This window comes from Lytechinus pictus, chromosome 12 (genome assembly GCF_037042905.1).
Source record: "Lytechinus pictus isolate F3 Inbred chromosome 12, Lp3.0, whole genome shotgun sequence".
Lineage (NCBI taxonomy): Eukaryota > Metazoa > Echinodermata > Echinoidea > Temnopleuroida > Toxopneustidae > Lytechinus > Lytechinus pictus.
Window position 1 is genome coordinate 20529080 of NC_087256.1, and position 19295 is coordinate 20548374.

General features: G+C 36.6%; 1 protein-coding gene across 1 annotated transcript; it reads right to left on the reverse strand.

The window, feature by feature from the left end:
- Nucleotides 1–1976: 1976 nt before the first annotated feature.
- On the reverse strand, nt 1977–17364 carry LOC129273675 (PIH1 domain-containing protein 1-like). Its single transcript, XM_054910741.2, has 8 exons — nt 17230–17364; nt 14256–14408; nt 10619–10736; nt 8237–8380; nt 7228–7394; nt 5408–5554; nt 4214–4357; nt 1977–3665 (listed from the first exon to the last, which is right to left on the reverse strand). The coding sequence occupies exons 1-8, from the start codon at nt 17311–17313 to the stop codon at nt 3627–3629; spliced, it is 996 nt and encodes a 331-aa protein (XP_054766716.2). The 5' UTR covers nt 17314–17364; the 3' UTR covers nt 1977–3626.
- Between the last annotated feature and the right edge of the window lie 1931 nt (nt 17365–19295).

The following is a 19295-nucleotide window of genomic DNA, read 5'->3' on the forward strand; positions in this document are numbered from 1 at the left end:
TATCTTATATTATGTTTGTTTTGTTTGGATGTTTGTTTTATCAATATTTTGCTATAATGTTTTATATATCTTTCTTAGTTTTTGTTTATGTTTTTATATTAATTTCATCAAGGGACCCCTTTCACAAGCTCTGCTTCTATGGGGTCCCAAACTATTCATGTTATATTATCTTTTATACCAACCTTTGTACTAAATATTTGTATAACATCACTTGATTGGTTTGAATAAACTTATATTAAACTTAAACTTAGTTGGAGATATGCGTCTATAAGGAAGTCTTCTTAACATCATTACCCAGAGTTGGAGGTATGTGACTATAAGGAAGTCTTCTTAACATCATTACCCAGAGTTGGAGATATTCGTCTAAAAAGAAGTCTTCTTAACATCATTACCCAGAGTTGGAAGTATTTGTCTGTAAGGCAGTCTTCTGTCTGAACATCATCACCAAAAGTTTGAGGTATTTGTCTTCAAGGAAGTTTTCTTAACATTGTCAATTAGTTTTAGGTATACGTTTATTAAGAGCGGGATTAGGAGTCCTGTCATTGGAAGTACATAAGGTAAAATGCTACATTTCCTTTGATTTAATGTTCCTGTAGAAAGCACTCCAGCTTGCTTATAAGCGATTATGCCACCTTTGATTCCGCCTTTCTAGAGAGCCTTATACCACACTCTAGAAGGAAGTCTCTGAAGATTGTCATTCTCTTTCTCGATGTCAAGACCTAGTATTTCTTTGTTTGCTTTATTCTGTGCTGATTCTGCTATTGCAACTTTAAGAGAAACCAGCAGTGCGTCTTCCTTCAGGTCAAGACAATTTTTTTTTGCTTCCTTTGTATCCTCTATGCTACAGATGCCTCTATAGTAATAATAATAACGGCATATTTACCCAGGGTAGCCACTTCAGTTTCAAAAACTGTTCTCCCAGCGGGCCCTGCTATTATTAGATATGCCTCTGGTATTAGATGGCAGATATGTCAAGGATTGTGGGGTAAATATATGGTCACTGTACAGTGCGTCCCACAAAAAACGAGACCGAGATTTATTGATGATTTATCATAACTTAATCACAAATACAATAGACAAATGACCTACCATTGTAAAGCTTAGAATCTCCTCTTTCATTTGAAATTAATTAGATTATTTTTCATTCACGCATGAGTGAGCAAAAACAATTTGAAGAGGGGATACCAAAAAGTCATTTGGCGGGCTGTATCTGGGTTTCAAAAAGAAAACCACATCTTTAAAAAGTTCAATATCTGCTCTTTAATTTAATACCTCAGTTACAGAAAATGGTCAAGAAATAAAGTTCTGGTTATTTGAAATATGGCTTGAATTTCAATAATTTCATAAAATTAAGAGGTTCTACAGGCTAGCGTTCAAACTCACTCGACACTCCGTTTTGTTGACGATCAGCCATGCATTAAGTCTTTTGTTAACCATGCGATAGCTTCTGTGGGAAACTGATGAAAACATGTTAATGAAATGATGGGAATACAAGCATTGTTTTGAGAGAACCTATTTTTTTACTTCATGACCATTTTTTGTAAGGTATCAAATAAAAGAGCAGATATTGAACTTTTTAGGCATGTGATTTTCTTTTTGAAATTCAGATACCCCCGCCAAATGAGTTTTTGGTATCCTTCAAATTGTTTTTGCTCACTCATGCGTGAATGGGGAATAATCTAAGTAATATCAGACGAAAGAGGAGATTTTAAGCTTTACATTGGTAGGTCATTTGTCTATTGTATTTGTGATTACGTTATGATAAATCATCGCTCAATCTCGGTTTCGTTTTTTTCTGGGACGCACTATATTATATTTTGGTCAAGCTGTAGGAGCAATTTTGCAGGAGAAAATCGCAAAACTCCTAAAATCTCAATCTTATTGCTCGGGGGGGGGGGGGGGGGGAGATATGGATGACAGGTGCAGGGCAAGTCCTAGTATATAGGTGCACAAATAAGCATTACTGAAAACAAGCCTTTAAATTTTCCAAGGAATTTATTAGATTAATTCTTTTCCAAAAAAAAATAGTCATAAAAACCAGACCAGCAACCGAGAAGATTCTACAGGTTACCATAGAAACTGATCTCTTGATTCAATGGAGAAAATCCTAACTCTCACAAAATGACCAGCAGCCTGATGAGCTGGGGTCTCTTTCAAAATCACACATTACATGACACAACTACATGTACCAATCATTCCCTTTTAGCTCTACAGGGTGGGGCACTGGACACTGTCAAGCATGATATACCGCAACCTTTAATGTAGGTGCTTTATTTTCAAGTTTAATGATACTTTGTGCATCCAGCCACTTTATCCTCGTGGTTACACAGAAAGTGATCAATATTCGTATCGTGGGAGATTTTGTGGTGATTAGTCACTTGGCCATGCAATGACCAGCCAGTCAAAGATCCAGTGGTAACCTGCTTGGTCCAGCTATGCCAAACCAGGTGGATGTTTCATAAAGCTGTTCATATGTTTCAAGGGACTTTATGCAGGACTTGGGATCCCCTTTTGTGGTAAATGATACACACAAGGCCCTGTCTTACAAAGAGTTAAAATTGATCCAATCAATTTAACTCTATGGAAATCCATCAGTGTCATATTTTTTCTACAGGAAATATACTCAATGTAAACAAAGACAAACACATTGAATTTTCCAGAAAGCAATGAAAAAATAGATATTTTGAACAAACATGCATAATAGATGACGTTGCTGGCCGTCCATAGTGGTGATTGATCGGATCAATCGCAACACTTTGTAAGATGGGGCCCAGATTTCCACTGGTGTTGATGGATGTAGTCCTTCAGAGAGAATCATTGTAGTATTCCTATGGGATATCGAGGTGACCCGTCACTTGGTCCAGCAATGTCCAGCCAGCATCAGTATAGAAAAGTATAGCCAGCTTATCCTTTTCGGTTGCACAGGGAGCTTGATCTAATGGTGACTGGTCATTTGTTCCAGGGGCCTGTTGCAGAAGAGTTACTATTTTCATAAGACTGCCTTCCAATGGTAACTACCATGGTAACATGACCCAACAGCCAATCAAAATCAAGGACTTCATGGAAGATACCATTGCATGGCAGAGTTACTACTAACTTTTATGCAACGAGACACACGTGTGTCAAACCAACATTGAAGAAGAGAAATATGGCCAGTTATTGCAGTTTTACAGGAAGAGTCCACATTGATACATGCATCTTGATAGATTAAGTGGTGACAGGTCACTTTGTTGATCAATTAGTATTGAGAAATAAGGTCAGCTGTCCATGTGGTTGCACTGTAAGTGTTAAATGTTCATATTCTGAGAGATCTCATAGTACCGGTCACTTGGTTCAGTAACATCTGGCCAGGCAGGCCAGCACTTAAATCAGAAAAAATATGGTCCGCTGTCCATCATTCTAGGTGTCCAACCAGCTTGAAGAGAAGAGAAATATGGCCAGCTATCCTTGTGGTTGCACAGGAAGAGTCATCCATTGGTAACCGGTCACTTGTTCAAAGTTTGGCCAACCAACATTGAAGTCAAAGACAGCCAGCTATCCTTGTGGTTGCACAGAAAAGTCATCCATTGGTGACCGATCACTTCTTCAAAGTTTGGCCAACCAACATTGAAGTCAAAGAAGGCTAGCTATCCTTGTGGTTGCACAGGAAGAGTTAATGTTAATATCTGTTAACACACAAATAAAAAGATAGAATAGAATGCAACAGGAAATTAATAGACTGACTGAGCTGGTAAAACCAAAACAAAGCAAGTTGCAGTAATAAAGATATTCTTCTCATCAAGGAAAAAGTAAAAAGCATGTTAGGCCCTATCATAAGTGGTTCGCTATCAAATTTGAAGAAAAAAATCCCTTCAAGAGACTGACAACGTCCCACTATCTTGAATTTCAGATACAAGCCTAAAAACACCCAACAACTTTCACAAAATCTAATCAGATTTGCTCCTTCCTTTATGGCTGGCTACTAATCAAATTATTTTTGAGATCTTGTAGATTATGTCATTCTCTACCTTTTTGCAAAATTTTCGCGATCATGCAATCCGTGGCTGAGATCTTGGGGGGGGGGGGGGGCCTAATAAGCCCAGGTAAGTTAGGGTTAAGGAACGATGAATTCTATTACAAATTTTACTCAACCTTTCCAAGCCATGACTAAGTAGCTTATAACAATACTTTATATCTTGTAATTGATAACAAGCTTTATGGAACAGAGAATTACCTGGGTGTCTCTGTTAAACTGTGACCCACTGAAGTCTTGATCTACGTCGAAGGGGAGATAAATATCTAGATGATATGCCTTAGGGTGAGCATGCAGCAAGATACGATCTTCTCCCAAGTCCACGGTCAACGTTTTTGCAGTCTTCTACAAAAATAAAAATGATAACAGTAACATTATTTAAACAATCGTAACAATAATAATCATTACTCGTAATCCGATTCAAAATTACAAATATTTTTTTAAAGGACAAGTCCACCCCAACAAAACATTGATTTGAATAAAAGAGAAAAATCCAACAAGCATAACACTGAAAATGTCATCAAAATTGGATGTAAAATAAGAAAGTTTTAAAGTTTTGCTTAATTTTACAAAACAGTTATATGCACATCCTGGCTGGTATGCAAATGAGGAGACTATGATGTCATCCACTCATTATTTCTTTTGTATTTTATTACATGAAATATGAAATATTATATTTTTCTCCTCATTGTCAAGTGATACAATGATTAATTCCTCCCTGAACATGTGGAATTAGCATTGTTTAATACTAAATGGTTCTGTCAAGTTGGTCCTTATTGTTAAATCTATAAAAAATGAAATATTGTATAGTTCAAACAATAAAAAATCAAAAGAAATAGTGAGTGATTGACATCACCGACTGACTAACCTACTTGTGCATAACACTGTTTTGTGAAAAATAAGTGAAACTTTAAAATGTCATAACTTTCTTATTTTACATCTGATTTTGATGAAATTTTCAGCACTATGCTAGTTTGATTTTTCTCTATTTACTCAAGTCAGCATTTTCCTGGGGTGGACTTGACCTTTAAATTTGCATTGAAAAACAAAAACTTTGGACAATTTTTTGGGGTAGAATTCCAAGTTGATTTTGCAGGTGTAAAGCATATGTGGGTCAAGCCGTCTCATCATGGCTACATTAAATACATTAGACATTAATCAGACCTCCCAACCCACTTAACTAGAAAATAAGGATTATTTGCTTTAGAAAATAGGTGAGTATTTCCCACAGGACTGTGCAGTAAAGTTATCAAGAAAAAATATACCGTTACAATAGCTCATATTGGTAAAAAAAAAATCTCCATTCCTCTAAAATCAGAATGGTTGAAAGGTCTGCATTACTGAGCTTTTATTGCTTATATGACCTCCAAGGACCTGTTTCATTGATGTACTTACCACTCCCGGTAGCTCTATATCCACTACCAGAAACTCTGGGTGACCATCCATGGGTTCTCGCATGATGGTGTACTTTGGTTCGGGTGCCTTCTCACTACTGTCCGTGTCGATGATCTCTGTGACCTTTGAATGCTTGACATCTGAAATCTGGAGAGGCCAAATGTGAATGCAGTAAACAATTATCTACCTGTGCATGTACTTCAGTATTCTTTATTGGTAGAAAGGGTGAGTGCAGTACCTCTCGATTTCAGTTTATAATTCTGCAAATCTGATTATTGTTCCAGTTTGAAACCACTCCAGGGCCCCGTCTTTCAAAGAGTTACGATTGATCCGATCAATCACAACTATGTCTATGGACGGCCAGCAACATCAACATCTATTTTGCATGTTTGTTCAAAATGTTTTCTAACTATGATGTATATTCATGCATTCTTTGTTTTCTTGAAAATTAATTGTGCTTCTCTTTGTTTACAAAGGACATTGTGCAAATTTTATGCAGAAAAAATTATGACACTGATGGATTTCCATAGAGTTACTATTGATTGGATCAATCATAACTCTTTGTAAGATGGGGCCCTGGTTTCAATTGCAGAAAGTAAAAACAGTAACTTCCATGAAATCCTTGATTTGATTGGCTCTCATGCATTATTACCATGTTAGTTACCAATGCATGGCAGTTACCATAGTAACTTTTATGCAATGGGGCCCACATCTTCCACTTTCCAATTATTTGGATGTATTAAGAACAGCACACACTGTCCTACATGATCCATTGCGATCTGATTTTCAAAGAAATTATAATAGCACTTGATCATTTTAACCTATAAAATCTGAACGATCAAAATTCTGAATAGTGCGATGAATATCGAAAATCAAAATTCCAGTCTATTTCGAGCCTCCCTGTAGGAATAAATGCAAATTCAAATCCAAATTGTAATTGTGATGTCATCATGTGCGACTTGGGGCTGATTTTGACTTTACTCCTACCACAAGGCTAGCAGCAAAGGAGAATTTAGATTTTAGAATTTCCGACAATTCGCTGAACTTCAAATGAAATTATTTTACTTCTTTGAAATTTCAAATGTAATTAAAACTGAAATCACAATCGGATCGTTTAGCGTGCGCTGAGCTTTACTCTCTCTCGAGAATGTGATTTTTAACTACATGACTGCTTTCAAGAATTTTAGAAGTAGTACATGAACAAAATGAGCGGGCTAAGGAATTATACAGAAAATTAGGATCGATTCAAGGTCATGAAGTGAAACATTAAACTTAAGATAAAGATCTTGTTTCCACTTTTCTTTCCTTTGGTTGTCATTGAAATGTCTTGTGCAAACCCTCACTAGGTTCCCAAATGCCATAAAGCTTTGCGCTCTGTTTCATCACAGGCAGCATTTTACAATAGATTACATTGATCATTATGTTGTGCACATCAACTGTAAGATCAATCACCAAGCTTTGAGGAACAGGCCCCAGGTACTATTTCACTCCCAAATCTCTATATCCTGCTATCCATACATTTGTGAGTAGATAGGGAGATTTGCGACAGCTACGCAGGCGCGTCCTGGTAGAGAATCTAGTGTCAAATGCCCTTCATGACCATGAAGTCTGTGTTGAAAGTCAGTGAATCGAAAAAGCAGTTTTGTCGGTGACTCCAGACTAACAACATATGTGCGATTTCTCATCTACTCTGAGACTTCGAGGAGACTGCTGTTCCGATTCACCGACCCTCGACAACGATTTCCATTGTGAATGATAAAGTGAATTTTCAATGCGTTTGCTGCGTCATATGATTCATTCTGGGTCAATCTCACTCTCACCTCTGAAATGAGCAGCTTTGGTTTAAGTTGACTCTCTTGGCGACTGGATTGGTGACTATCTTCTTCTGCAGTTGGTCCCATGTCTAGGATGCGAGGTTTCGACTTGGTACGCAGGTGATGCTGATGGAGTGTCCCAAGGCATTTCCTCTTCTTCATCTGGGACCATTCTATTCATATAAGCAGTTACAAAAAACATGAGCGATTGACTGTGCTGTTGACTGTTATATTTGATGGTATATAATCAAGCATAAATCAACCCTGTGATCACACGCTAACCTTTGTGAAACTTAGCCCAAGAAAGTGATGTTGCCTTTCTCAACCACTCAAGAAGAGTATTTCATAAAGCTATTCACAAAGATATGAATGACTTTCATGACAACAGGAATATGGAACACCAACAGTAATGCAAAAATATTTAGACATGTATGTTAATTTATTATAATTGTATTTCTCATAATCTTGAATGAACTGTACATGGTTAAAATGTAATGTCCATGAGAAAGTGTTACTCTCAAGATAATTATGAATGATGCAAATTGAAAATAACTGAATTCTATTCAGCTTGGCCTATTCCAGTAATTTGCAACTGTCATATCAGTTGTTTACTTTTTACTCTTAAACTTATCTTTAGATGGACTGAATTTCATTTTAAACTCATTTCATTTTAAATTTACAAAGACAGAAATAGTGAAATAACACTTGCTTCAAATACTATTTTTTAAAGAACAGAAGTTGACATCCCCATTTCAACATGACACAGGGAGAAGGGTAGATAAGACATACTCCATCCCCCCCCCATCTAGACTGAAATTTAAGAAAATTGTAAACCATTTGGAAAAAGACACGAAATGGCTCTTTGAGAAAGATGTTGTTGCCCCCCCCCCCATATTGTCAAGTGAGACGTACCCTATTTCCTCATTTTCTTTTTGCTCAAGCTAGAATCACACAAATTAAGGCTGAGAAATTAACCCCCCCCCCCCGATGAAACCATCCTGAATAAAATACTGACCTCTGTTCAAGAGAATATTATATTTCTGTTCCAATCCTTCAAAGACTACAGACATGAGGAATCCCTTGAAAAGGTTGTTCTTTTCCACCTTCTCAAAGAACTCGTTGTTGATCATGACATCATATGCAGTGCATCCTTTTCCGGCTGTGTAACAATAAAGAGGCAAAAGTGCATCTCAACAAATCTGATTGGAATCACATTAAATCACTCTCAATCACATACATGTACATGCATGTATAGCACACGGTGAAAAGCTGTCATGCTTCCATACAGTGTACAAAATAACCCAGGGCAGAGAACAATTCTGGCCCGAATTGTAGCCAAAATGCTGCAAAATAGCCCTAGACCTCATAGGGTGACCAAGTTCATTAAAATTCACCCCAATTCTGCCAGATATTTGAAAGAATTATTGTCATTTCATACTTTCTACAGATTGTAGACCTAATAAGAAAGTCCAGTAAATATGAGTCTACATATAAAAGTCTAATGCTCATATCTTTTTGGACAAAAAACACGCCAATACAAGAACCCCTAATAAGTTGGCCTCAAGACTGAAAACAAAATAGCCAGATAAAATAAATAATTAAAGGAGAATGAAACTCTTGGAGCAAGTTAGCCTTTGTGAAAGCAGAAAAATCAAAGAATAAGATCAACAAAAGTTTGAGTAAAATAGGACTAGCAATAGAAGAGTTATGAGCATTTGAATGTCGAGATCACTAATGCTATGGAGATCCTCCCATTGGCAATGCGACCAAGATCTATGATGTCACAAATGAACAACTCTCCCCTTTTGGACACTGAAAATATACCCCAAAACATCTCTTTTTGCCCATTCTAATCATATGACAAACGATTCATCAATGACATAATGTTGTGAAACCTCTGTACTTGTCCTCTCAGAAAGAGAACACCTCACCTTGTGATAGACTCTATAAAAGTGAGAATATAAGTGAAATAAGTACTAAAGTAATGAGGGAGTTGTACGTGTGTGACATCACAGATCTTGGTCGCATTGCCAATGGGAGGATCTACATGGCATTAGTGATCTCAATATTCAAATGCTCATAACTTTCTTATTCATTCAATCTTCCTCAAACTTTCAACAATATGTTTCTTTGATTTTTCTCTTTGATATGGATTCAGCTGGTTTCAAGGGTTTCATTCTCCTTTAATTCCTACCCTGTTTTCATGGCTCTATATTTAATTGGCAATTTAACCATTTTAATAATAAAGTATCAAATTCCCAGTATAATATATCATACTACTTATACCTGATCATTATGATATCTTCAATACAACCAGTGGTGGATCGTGACCCGGAGGAGACAAAGCATTGGAGGGGCACAGCATTGTTCACAAAGAATACAGTGCCCCTCCAATCATTTGTCTCCTTCGGGTCACGGTCCGCCACTAAATACAACATTTTTTTGTAATTAACCTATTTTGTAATTAAATAACACTAAATGAGAAAATGAAAAGACTGTAGGGTGACACCATGGGTCTGCCCATTTTTTTATGTGGCATAATCCATTCCAAACCTATCTAGAATTTGATCAGAATTTTGAACTCTCACTTCTGTATTTTAAGAGAGAAAGTTTTGTCCAACATGGATTTTCAATTGGTTCCCTGGGACCTTCTTTACCATACCACACCATACTTTCTACTGCACATGTACCTCACTGTTACGGAAAGGTGTGGCCTACAAGATGACTTATTAAAGGACAAGTCCACCGCAACAAAAAGTTGATTTGAATAAAAAAGAGAAAAATCCAACAAGCATAACACTGAAAATTTCATCAAAATTGGATGTAAAATATGAAAGTTATGACATTTAATTTCACAAAACAGTTATATGCACATCCTGGCTGGTATGCAAATCAGGAGACTATGACGTCATCCACTCACTATTTCTTTTGTATTTTATTATATGAAATATTCTAATTTTCTCCTCATTGTCAAGTGATACAATGATTAATTCCTCTCTGAACATGTGGAATTAGCATTGTTTAATACTATATCATGGTTCAGTCAAGTTGGTCCTAATTGTCAAATCTATAAAAAATGAAATATTGTATAATTCAAACAATAATAAACAAAAGAATCAGTGAGTGATGGACATCAATGACTGACTCACTTAGTTGTGCAATTAATCAATGTTGTGTGAAAAATAAGCAAAACTTTAAAATGTCATAACTTTCTTATTTTACATCCGATTTTGATGAAATTTTCAGCACTATGCTAGTTTGATTTTTCTCTATTTATTCAAGTCAGCATTTTCCTGGGGTGGACTTGACCTATAAAGGTAAGTATGACATCGGAAGTCTGCATATTTGTTCATGCACTGAACATGAATGTCTCACGACACTCGTGTCCACCACTCACAATTATCGATTTCAGCATGAGGTTCTCCAATACTAAGTGGAACTCTGTAGTCGCTTATCTCATCCGAGTCCAGGAGTTTGACTAGCTCAGAGTCAGTAATATCCTGAGGGGCAGGCATCTAAATGAAAAATAGTAGAAAAATAAGGCATTCATGTCATTTGCCACTCTCAACCCAGGTTGAGTTGGGAAGCAGGTAGGAAGAAATTTGTTGAATGCTTAGGGACCTTATCAGGATAGTCGTGCTAAAGCTAGGATAACAGTATGCAGTGCTACTATTGTATTGTATTTATTATCATTATTCCGCTGAGCTCATTAATACTCCTTATGCTACATGTAGAACACACATTCCAGTGCAAATATATGCAGACTCAGACTTCAACAGGTAAAATGTAAATGCAAACCTTCTATAAATCAATCAATAAATTTACACCCAAAGTGAAATATGTGTATATATCTTTCCCATTTGCAGGGCTCGACACTAGCGCCGGTCCGACGGTCCCAGACCGGTAAAAATCACTGTCGGACCAGTAGATTTTCAGAAATAGCAAGATTTACTGGTCCGACATGACCAGTAAAAAATATCATTGTCGGGCCAGTAATTTTTCCAAAAATAGCAAGATTTATGGGTCCGACATAAACAGTAATACAAACTATTGTTGGGCCAGTAACTTTTTCAGAAATGGTCAAATTCGCTAGTCCAACATAAACATGAAAAATATTCCATGACTCAAATTGCGAACCATTTTCCTCCCGTTAAATTCTGGCATTCACACACAGAACACACACAGAATGAATCGCATGCAATTTCTGATAGGGTAACATACAGTGTACACGTGGCTAGCCAGCCACACAGCCCACATGGTAAATTTCCTACTGGCTGCACGAACGAAGCTTGGCTAACCTCTGGCAGAAATCTCTCACAGAACTGTCAAAATTCACATTTCACACTAATGAAAAGCTCTTATAATGTCCATATTTCCTAAAAATTTGCCAAAATTGGGGTAACTCTGTCATTTGTAAGCAGTAAAAGGAGAAATTTTCACTTCTGTTTTAGTTCAAAGAGATCGGGTTTTGAGTGATATCGTCTGAATACATGATAGCCCCACATATGCATTTGTGTGTGTGTTGATACACTTGGTTTCTTTCGTAGCTAGTACTAGTATATTTTAATTGAGCCAAAAAGAAACTGATAATTTATTTATGATGATAGTTTTAGCTTTCTTCCTTTGTTTTCTTTCAATCTTTCTTTCCTTCTTTCTTTTCAATCTTTCTTTGTTTCTTCCCTCTCTTCTTTTACTGTCTTTCTTTTTTAATTTTCCCTTTTTCTTTGTCTTTTGTTCTTTCTGTCCTGTTAATATTTTTCTCTATTTCTAATGCTCTTTCTTTTTTGATTTCCTTCTTTCTTTAATTCTCGAGTCCATCCATCCTATATTTATCTCTTCTTTCTTTCTTCATTTCCTTCCTTCTTTTCCCCTTTCTTTCCTTCATTCTTTGTTACTTTCTTTCTTTCCTCATTCCATCCATCCTTTCTTTACTCTTTCTTGTTTTTATTCCTTCTTTCAGCCCTTTCTCTCTTTCATTCCTTCCTTTCTTCTTTGTCTTTTGTTCTTTCTTTTTCCCCTTTGTTCCATCTATCCTTTTACCTTTTCTTTCTTCCTTTTATTTACTGCTTGCTTCCTTTCCTTTCTTTCTTTGAAGTTTGGTCTTTCTTTTTTGTTCTTCCTTTCATTTATTCTTTTACATTTTTTATATTTTTTATATTGCTTGCTTGCTTCCTTCCTTCTTTATTCCTTCCCAACATTCCTTTTTCCTTCTATCATTTTCCCTTTTCTTGATTTCTTCCTTCTTTCAATCCTTTCTTTCTGTTTTCCTTCTTTCCATCTCTCCTTTTACCCTTTCTTTCTTTTTTTATTCCTTCTTTCCTTCTTTCTTTCATTACTTTGTCTTTTGTTCTTTCTTTCTATATTGCTTGCTTCATTTCTTTCCTTCTTTCCTTCATTCTTTTTTTCTTTTGTTCTTTCTTTCCTTCCTTTCCTTCTTTGGTTTTTTTTTCTTCCTTCACATTTTTTCTTTACTTTTTTCTTCCTTCGTTTCTTTTTTCTTTCTTTTTTCCTTCTTTCCATCTCTCCTTTTACCCTTTCTTTCTTGTTTTATTGCTTCTTTCCTTCTTTCTTTTTCTTTTTTCATTACTTTCTGTCTTTTGTTTTTTCTTTCTTTATTGCTTGCATCATTTCTTTCCTTCTTTTTTTTTTCTTTCTTTCTTTCTTTCTTTCTTTCTTTCTTTCTTTCCTTCCTTTTTTTCTTTTGTTCATTCTTTCTTATTTTTGTTCTTTCCTTCCTTTCCTTCTTTCTTTCTTTAGTTCTTTCTTTTTTTCCTTCCTTCACATCTATCCTTTCTTTACCTTTGCTTTTTTCTTCCTTCCTTCCTTTCTTTCTTTTTGTCTTTCATTCATTCATTCCTTCATTTTTTTTTTTGGGGGGGGGGGGGTAACAAGAAAGGACAGCAAAATAAACTCACGCCTTTTTTTAATGTTTTCTTTATTTTTTGGGACCAGTAGATTTTAGGTTCGGACCAGTAAAAAATTGAAAAACTGGGTATCTACTGGTCCGACATGAATAGGTTGGACCAGTAGAAAAAAAGGGTTAGTGTGGAGCCCTGCCATTTGTTAAATCTTCCATATAATTTGATTAACAATACTGGTACATAATCCTTCAACCCTGGGGGGGGGGGGATGCACTCTAACTGATGGAGTGTGCCTCACGAAACTCTGAAATGGGGGTCTAAGGAACTGAATACAAGGGTAAAATAAGGGATCTTGGGAACTATTATACTGGGCGGTGTGAAAAACGTGTCTACATACTGTAGGTACGGCGCACGCTAGCACTGTGCATGCGCTAGCCATGCATGGAGCGGCTACTAATGAAGCCGTGCGTGCATAGTCCCATGCGGTGCACGCGCTTGACAGGGCTGGGGAAGTATGGAGCTGAGATGTCTCGTAACGGGGTTCTTGCGAGCGGGGCAGAGCTGCTTATGAACTAAACTTTTTTCATTCCGAGTATCTAGAGAACTGTAAATTAGGTCTGAAAAAGGGGGTCATCAAAGCGGCACGTCCCCATACCACCAATGAATGTGAGTGCTCCCCCCCCCCCGGGCCTTCAACACTTCAAGTAGTAGACAAGGGCAACATATCTCTTTATTTATGTTTCTGTTTTCATTAATCATTACCAATTTGTTTGGTTTTTGCCTGTAAATCTGGATTGTGTATAGCATGTCTTATCCAGAGTAATTCATTTCCAGAGAATTGGGGGAAAAACATGACGAATAAAAAGCATGTACAGATTCTCATCTATGCACTCTCAAAAACTACACCTCTGTGCTTGCCAGATATGAAGTACTTTTTTTTCTTAAAACAAAATCAGTCTATTGAGTCTAACCAGATGGTATTCATGCACTTTTCTAATTCTAAACCAAAGTCTTTTAATACAATCAGAAGTGTGAGTGACAACAAATGAAAATAGCTGAAATTGTACAGAGACTATAAAGACAAAGTACACAAAAAATTGAAGATAAGCTGAAAAATAAAATATCTCACACCCCACATACAACGTTGTGCAATCATGAGAAATTTCCACCTACCTCTCTTGTTTTACACAGATTAACAAAGACCTTCTTTCCTGAATTATCTTTAGTCTTGATGCAGACTCCCGGTTCAGGCGTCACGACATTGACCTCAGCTTGGCTCGGATCTGGAGTAGAATTTCCAAACAGCCCACCAGCATTCTCATTGGCCTGTTAAAAACCAATTAAATAAACAAACAAAAAACAATAAAAAAATCTAACTTTTTTTTTAAAGGGGTATATTTCAGTTTCTTTTACAATCTCGTTCTGGTCCACCCTTTACAATATTTTTGGGCCAAATTTTCAAATGTTCTTACCGGTACACCATTCGTGAAATTTAGGGTTACAATTTACAATTAAAATCAAACATCATTTAATGGCCATACGCAGCGGGGGGGGGGGGGGGGGGGTTGGTAGGCAGTTGCTGCCCAGATATTTTAAAAACTTGCATTTTGACCTAAAAATTCACAAAACTCAAAAAAGTGGGCATAAAATCCTTCAATTTTAATGTAGAAAAAAAAGAAAACACGCAGACAGTTCCTGTGCACTGCATTGTATGCATTTGTATCCAACTTTGAACTTGATTTTTTTTCATTCTGACATCCTCTTGCATTTGAGTTTAGGCTTAGCCCTAGAGGAAAAATGAGGCAATTTCCGAATTCATAAATTACCATTCATCTCACACACAAAGAACCCTTTCTAATTCATTTCATCGATCATAAACTGAAATGCTAACACAAACGTGATTGGCTGGTGCATTCATTAGCTCAAGGCTCAAGCTGCAAAAGAAACATGACGACGATCGATCGTTGGAAAATGTCACCGGCTCTTTTGAATAAATATTTGGGATATTAATCACATATTTCACAAAGCTGGTAAGCTGATTACATTCTTCATTAACAACTTTACATTATTGCGCTTTATATGAGTATGACACCTAGATGGTTCCTTGTGATTTGATTGGTTGTTTGATATCAATCATTCAGCCCATTATGCAATGACGTCATCAACCATGCAATTTTGGATCCATTCATCGTGCAATTTCGGATCCATACGATTTTGTCCATTGCACTCGCCCACCGAGACTGCAGCTCATGCACAAGCAGTGCGCATGTTGTAATGACGTAACAATCTCAACAGACTGAACTCGCACTGCATGAGCATGTCTTGCATCGAAATTCATGAATTTCATATGAAAAAAAAATGATTTCTTAGGTGTCATATAAACCAAATAATGAATGTTTATTTCATGAGGTGAAAGATGAAATAATCCATTCAACGAGGCGTAGCCTCGTTGAATGGATCATTTCATCTTTCACCTCATGAAGTATTCTGTCCATTGCACTCATAAAAATCATTATTTTGTATACCGTTTCCCCCACCAAAAGAGGGAATAATTAAGTGTCATGCGAAGCACCAGCACTGTATGAGTCCTATGCCTGGGCTGGTCATGATGGGAGTGGTAGACTTCCGTCTTAACTTAGAACTAAAATTCAAAAAATCTGAAAATGTTAAAATCTCCTGCAAAAGTTGAAACAGCGGATTTTTCAGTGTCACTGTACTGTTGCTGTTATGTTAACAGTAGTCAGTACACTGTTTTACATCTTAAGGAAATTAGGGTCCAACTTTTACTGAACTAAGTCAGTCACATGTTTTGTAGTCAGAAGAAGATCTTGATTTGAATGAAACTGTCTTAAGTTGAAATTAAATAAAAAGTTAGGCTACGTTTGTTGTTTGTTCAATTATTGTGAAAAGCCAGATAATCAATATTTTCAAGATGGCAGCATTTTCAGGATTGTTGGGATAGATGAGTGACTAGATGGTTAATTCAATTTCTCTGTAAAATGGATTATAATGTATACCCAGTTGTTGTGTGTCCGGACAGGTTGTATGTCCGGACGATCAATTTTAGAAAGTCATTTGAAAAAATTTACAAGCGAAGTTTCATCAATTTTTAGTACAAAATGTTGGGAAATATTATAGAGAACAAAATAGAAGATGATGAGGGTCTATACAACTATTGAATTCATATTTTTAGTGTTCCAAAGACAAAAAAGAAGGCTTCAAAAATGTAAAGTGTCCGGACACCCGACCCCCATCTACGGTATATGGCAGTGAGTCCAAACTTCGCGGACGGTCATTATCTCAAATTACTAGTAGCCAATATCTTTAAAATCTGACAATCATCAACATGAAAACGACCTAAAATTACCCTTTGGCGTAAGTTTCTTTAGGACAAGTTCAATATTCATGAAAATATTGACAAAAGATCGGCAAGATTACCTTACGATTTAAATCAAAGAGTCTCGGCACGGCAGGAGGACGTATGGTCAGTTCCCCCATGTCTGCGCGGTCTCCCAAGTCTGCGCACCCGCGTATCTGCGCGATTCTCATAAAAGAAGATACGCAACGAGCACGAACTTTACACATGCAATACATAGACAGGTATTCATAAAAAAATCCGACTCAAAATGGTGGAAAAATAATGAATTCAGGGCACTTCATGTGACGGCCTCAAAATGCAGCCTTTGTCATCAAAATCCCCGAATCGTGTGCAAAGTGAATGAGTGCGCAGACATGGGGTAGCCTAGGCCTACCTTTTTTTTTTCAATCTGAAAATGACTGCCCAAAGGTTTTTTCAAGAAAATCTTATATTTTCTTTCATTTTTTAATGAGAAATTTGGTACACTTACTCTTAATAATATAAGGAACACTATTAACCAAAAGAAAGATTTTGTGAAATAAGAAGAAATTCACGTTAAATCTTAACTCAAATTGTTAGGTGCGCAGACTTGGGGCCCACCATCATACTACCAGGTCCGAACAACCGTGCCGCTGAACACGGGGAGTTTCGGCTCACCGTGGAGACCGTTGCCGTTGCGGTAGTCGCGACGGACTCATAATTTGTCATTTGTCTAGATTTCTAGTCCAAATAAATAGTTTTCTCTTTGAAAAACATACAAAGATAAACACTATGGTAAGAATTCCATACCTGTAACAACAAATGTTTATAAAGACTTTCTTCGTCCAATTCTAGAAGACTTTTGTCACCTTCAGACCCCATTTTTGTCGCCATGGAACCAGGATTTAGGAACAACTCGCGAGATCGAGATGGCGCGGCGCCACGTACGGTTAAGGGGGGGGGGGGGGGGGGGGCGGGCCGGAAGACCTAATTACCTATTCCTAATGTTGACATATTTTGTTCTAAATTCAATTCATTCTTGACAGAGAGCTTCACGACCTATACCCTCTCATTAGGTCTTTTTTTATTCTCTTCTTTCATGTTCCCTTTTCAACACAATTTATCTATATAAAAAAATCATATGCTCCTCCCTAGCTGGGCCCTGCCTCGTGCACTGAGGAGGCTCCTGTAAACTGACAGTATATAGCCCATTATCCTCCCATGTAGGCATATGTTTTTGTTCTTATAGTCTCTCAGTCAGGGCCGGGCCTTTTTCCCCCACTATATTTAGTAAAGACTGGCTATTAGTTCAGTTTTAATTTCATATCAACTTTATTATGAATTAACTTTCCCTAAATGGAATCATCTTCCCAAGGCTTATGAAAACGCACTGTACGTCATCCCCTAATTCCTGCATACATTTTACACTCACCCCTATGCACTTTTTAAGTTGACCTCAAGAACCTTTTCAATTAATGTAGTAGAGTCAATCAAATGAGTGGGTGATCTCTGCATTTGACAACTGATCTCATCCCAAAAATTCATCTCAGTTATCTTTAATGAATGATGGATTTTTTCAACTAAAACTCGTTTTTTTTTCATCAAAACCCAACTTGACTATAAGAGGAATTCCTCTCAGGTTTTTAGCAGATGTATTCCGTTTTCAAATACATTCAGGTTCGGCATAATGGAAGCTAACACATTAAAGCAAATAACAGAGACCTTCTGAAATTGTACCCCCCCCCCCACACATAAACACAACTCACACATCACCCCTTCAAGATTTTATTTTTTAGGTATATGTCATTGACTACTAAATAGCAATGTCTATTTGAATTTCAAATATTGGAGATTTGCTTTGCAAAAATGAAAAGGACAAAAGAAACAACATGCAACAAGAACATATGTTTTTGCACCCAAACTTTTGTCTCGCTGAGGTCAGAAGCCCATTTGCTTTGTGTATGGATGACACCAACAAAAATTATTCTTGGCCAAAATAATATAAATTAAATACATGTCCAGGTAAGTGTAAAAAAAATGATTGTTCCTAGGGACAAATCTACAGAGGGGGGAAGAGAGGAAGACTGCCCCTCCCCCTCCCTTTGATTTTTCAAGTAGTGAAAAGAGTGGGAAAAGAGAAACAAGTAGAGCATAAAATTGGGTTAAAGTAGAGTAATGAAAAAATAAGTAAACTCTGCATTACCCCATATATACAAATGAGAGAAAAGTTTCCTTGCCCCCCCCCCCCGATTAAAATACAGTGGCCCCACCCTTGATAGCGATCAGTTATCAAGCTACTAATTTTCCTCTAAATTGAGGTTAAACAGAAAATATACATATAACACAAAACTACTACGATGGCAAAACATAAGTACCCAATAAAAAAGGTTTATTCACATTTCAAATATCATTAATACTTTATTTTACATTTCAATCTTGTTCACATACAAACAAGGCCTATAAAAAGTGCATTCTTACTTCTCAAGCACAAATGTGTATACTTACTCATAATTCAAAACAAAATAGTGATCTAATCATTGAGGATTCCTTGGTCAATCATACCTCATATAAGCAGCTTACTCACAAAAATATCACCTAAAAATATGTTTCATGAAACATATTCAAAATGTGAGCTTACAACTGGCAACAATGTATGAGAATTAGATCTACATAACTCAACCTTTTAAAAGTACAAATACATTATACAATGTATCTCTCATATCATGGTAAAAAGATTGCACAAGAACAGAACATCAGTATAAAGTGGAAAAAAGTATAACGATACAGTGGCAGTGGTTAAAACATCTATAAAGAGGAAAATTCATGAGTGAGAAACATAAAATGCTTACAAATTCATCAACATAATAACATACACC

Bases quoted from the DNA above. Each gene is read 5' to 3' on its own strand.
- LOC129273675 (XM_054910741.2), bottom strand. From the start codon at position 17,313: ATGGCGACAAAAATGGGGTCTGAAGGTGACAAAAGTCTTCTAGAATTG. The intron at 5,555-7,227 runs GTGAGAGTGAGA...TGGCCTCTCCAG, and splicing joins CAAAGCTGCTCATTTCAGAG to ATTTCAGATGTCAAGCATTC. The intron at 4,358-5,407 runs GTAAGTACATCA...TTATTTTTGTAG, and splicing joins ATATAGAGCTACCGGGAGTG to AAGACTGCAAAAACGTTGAC.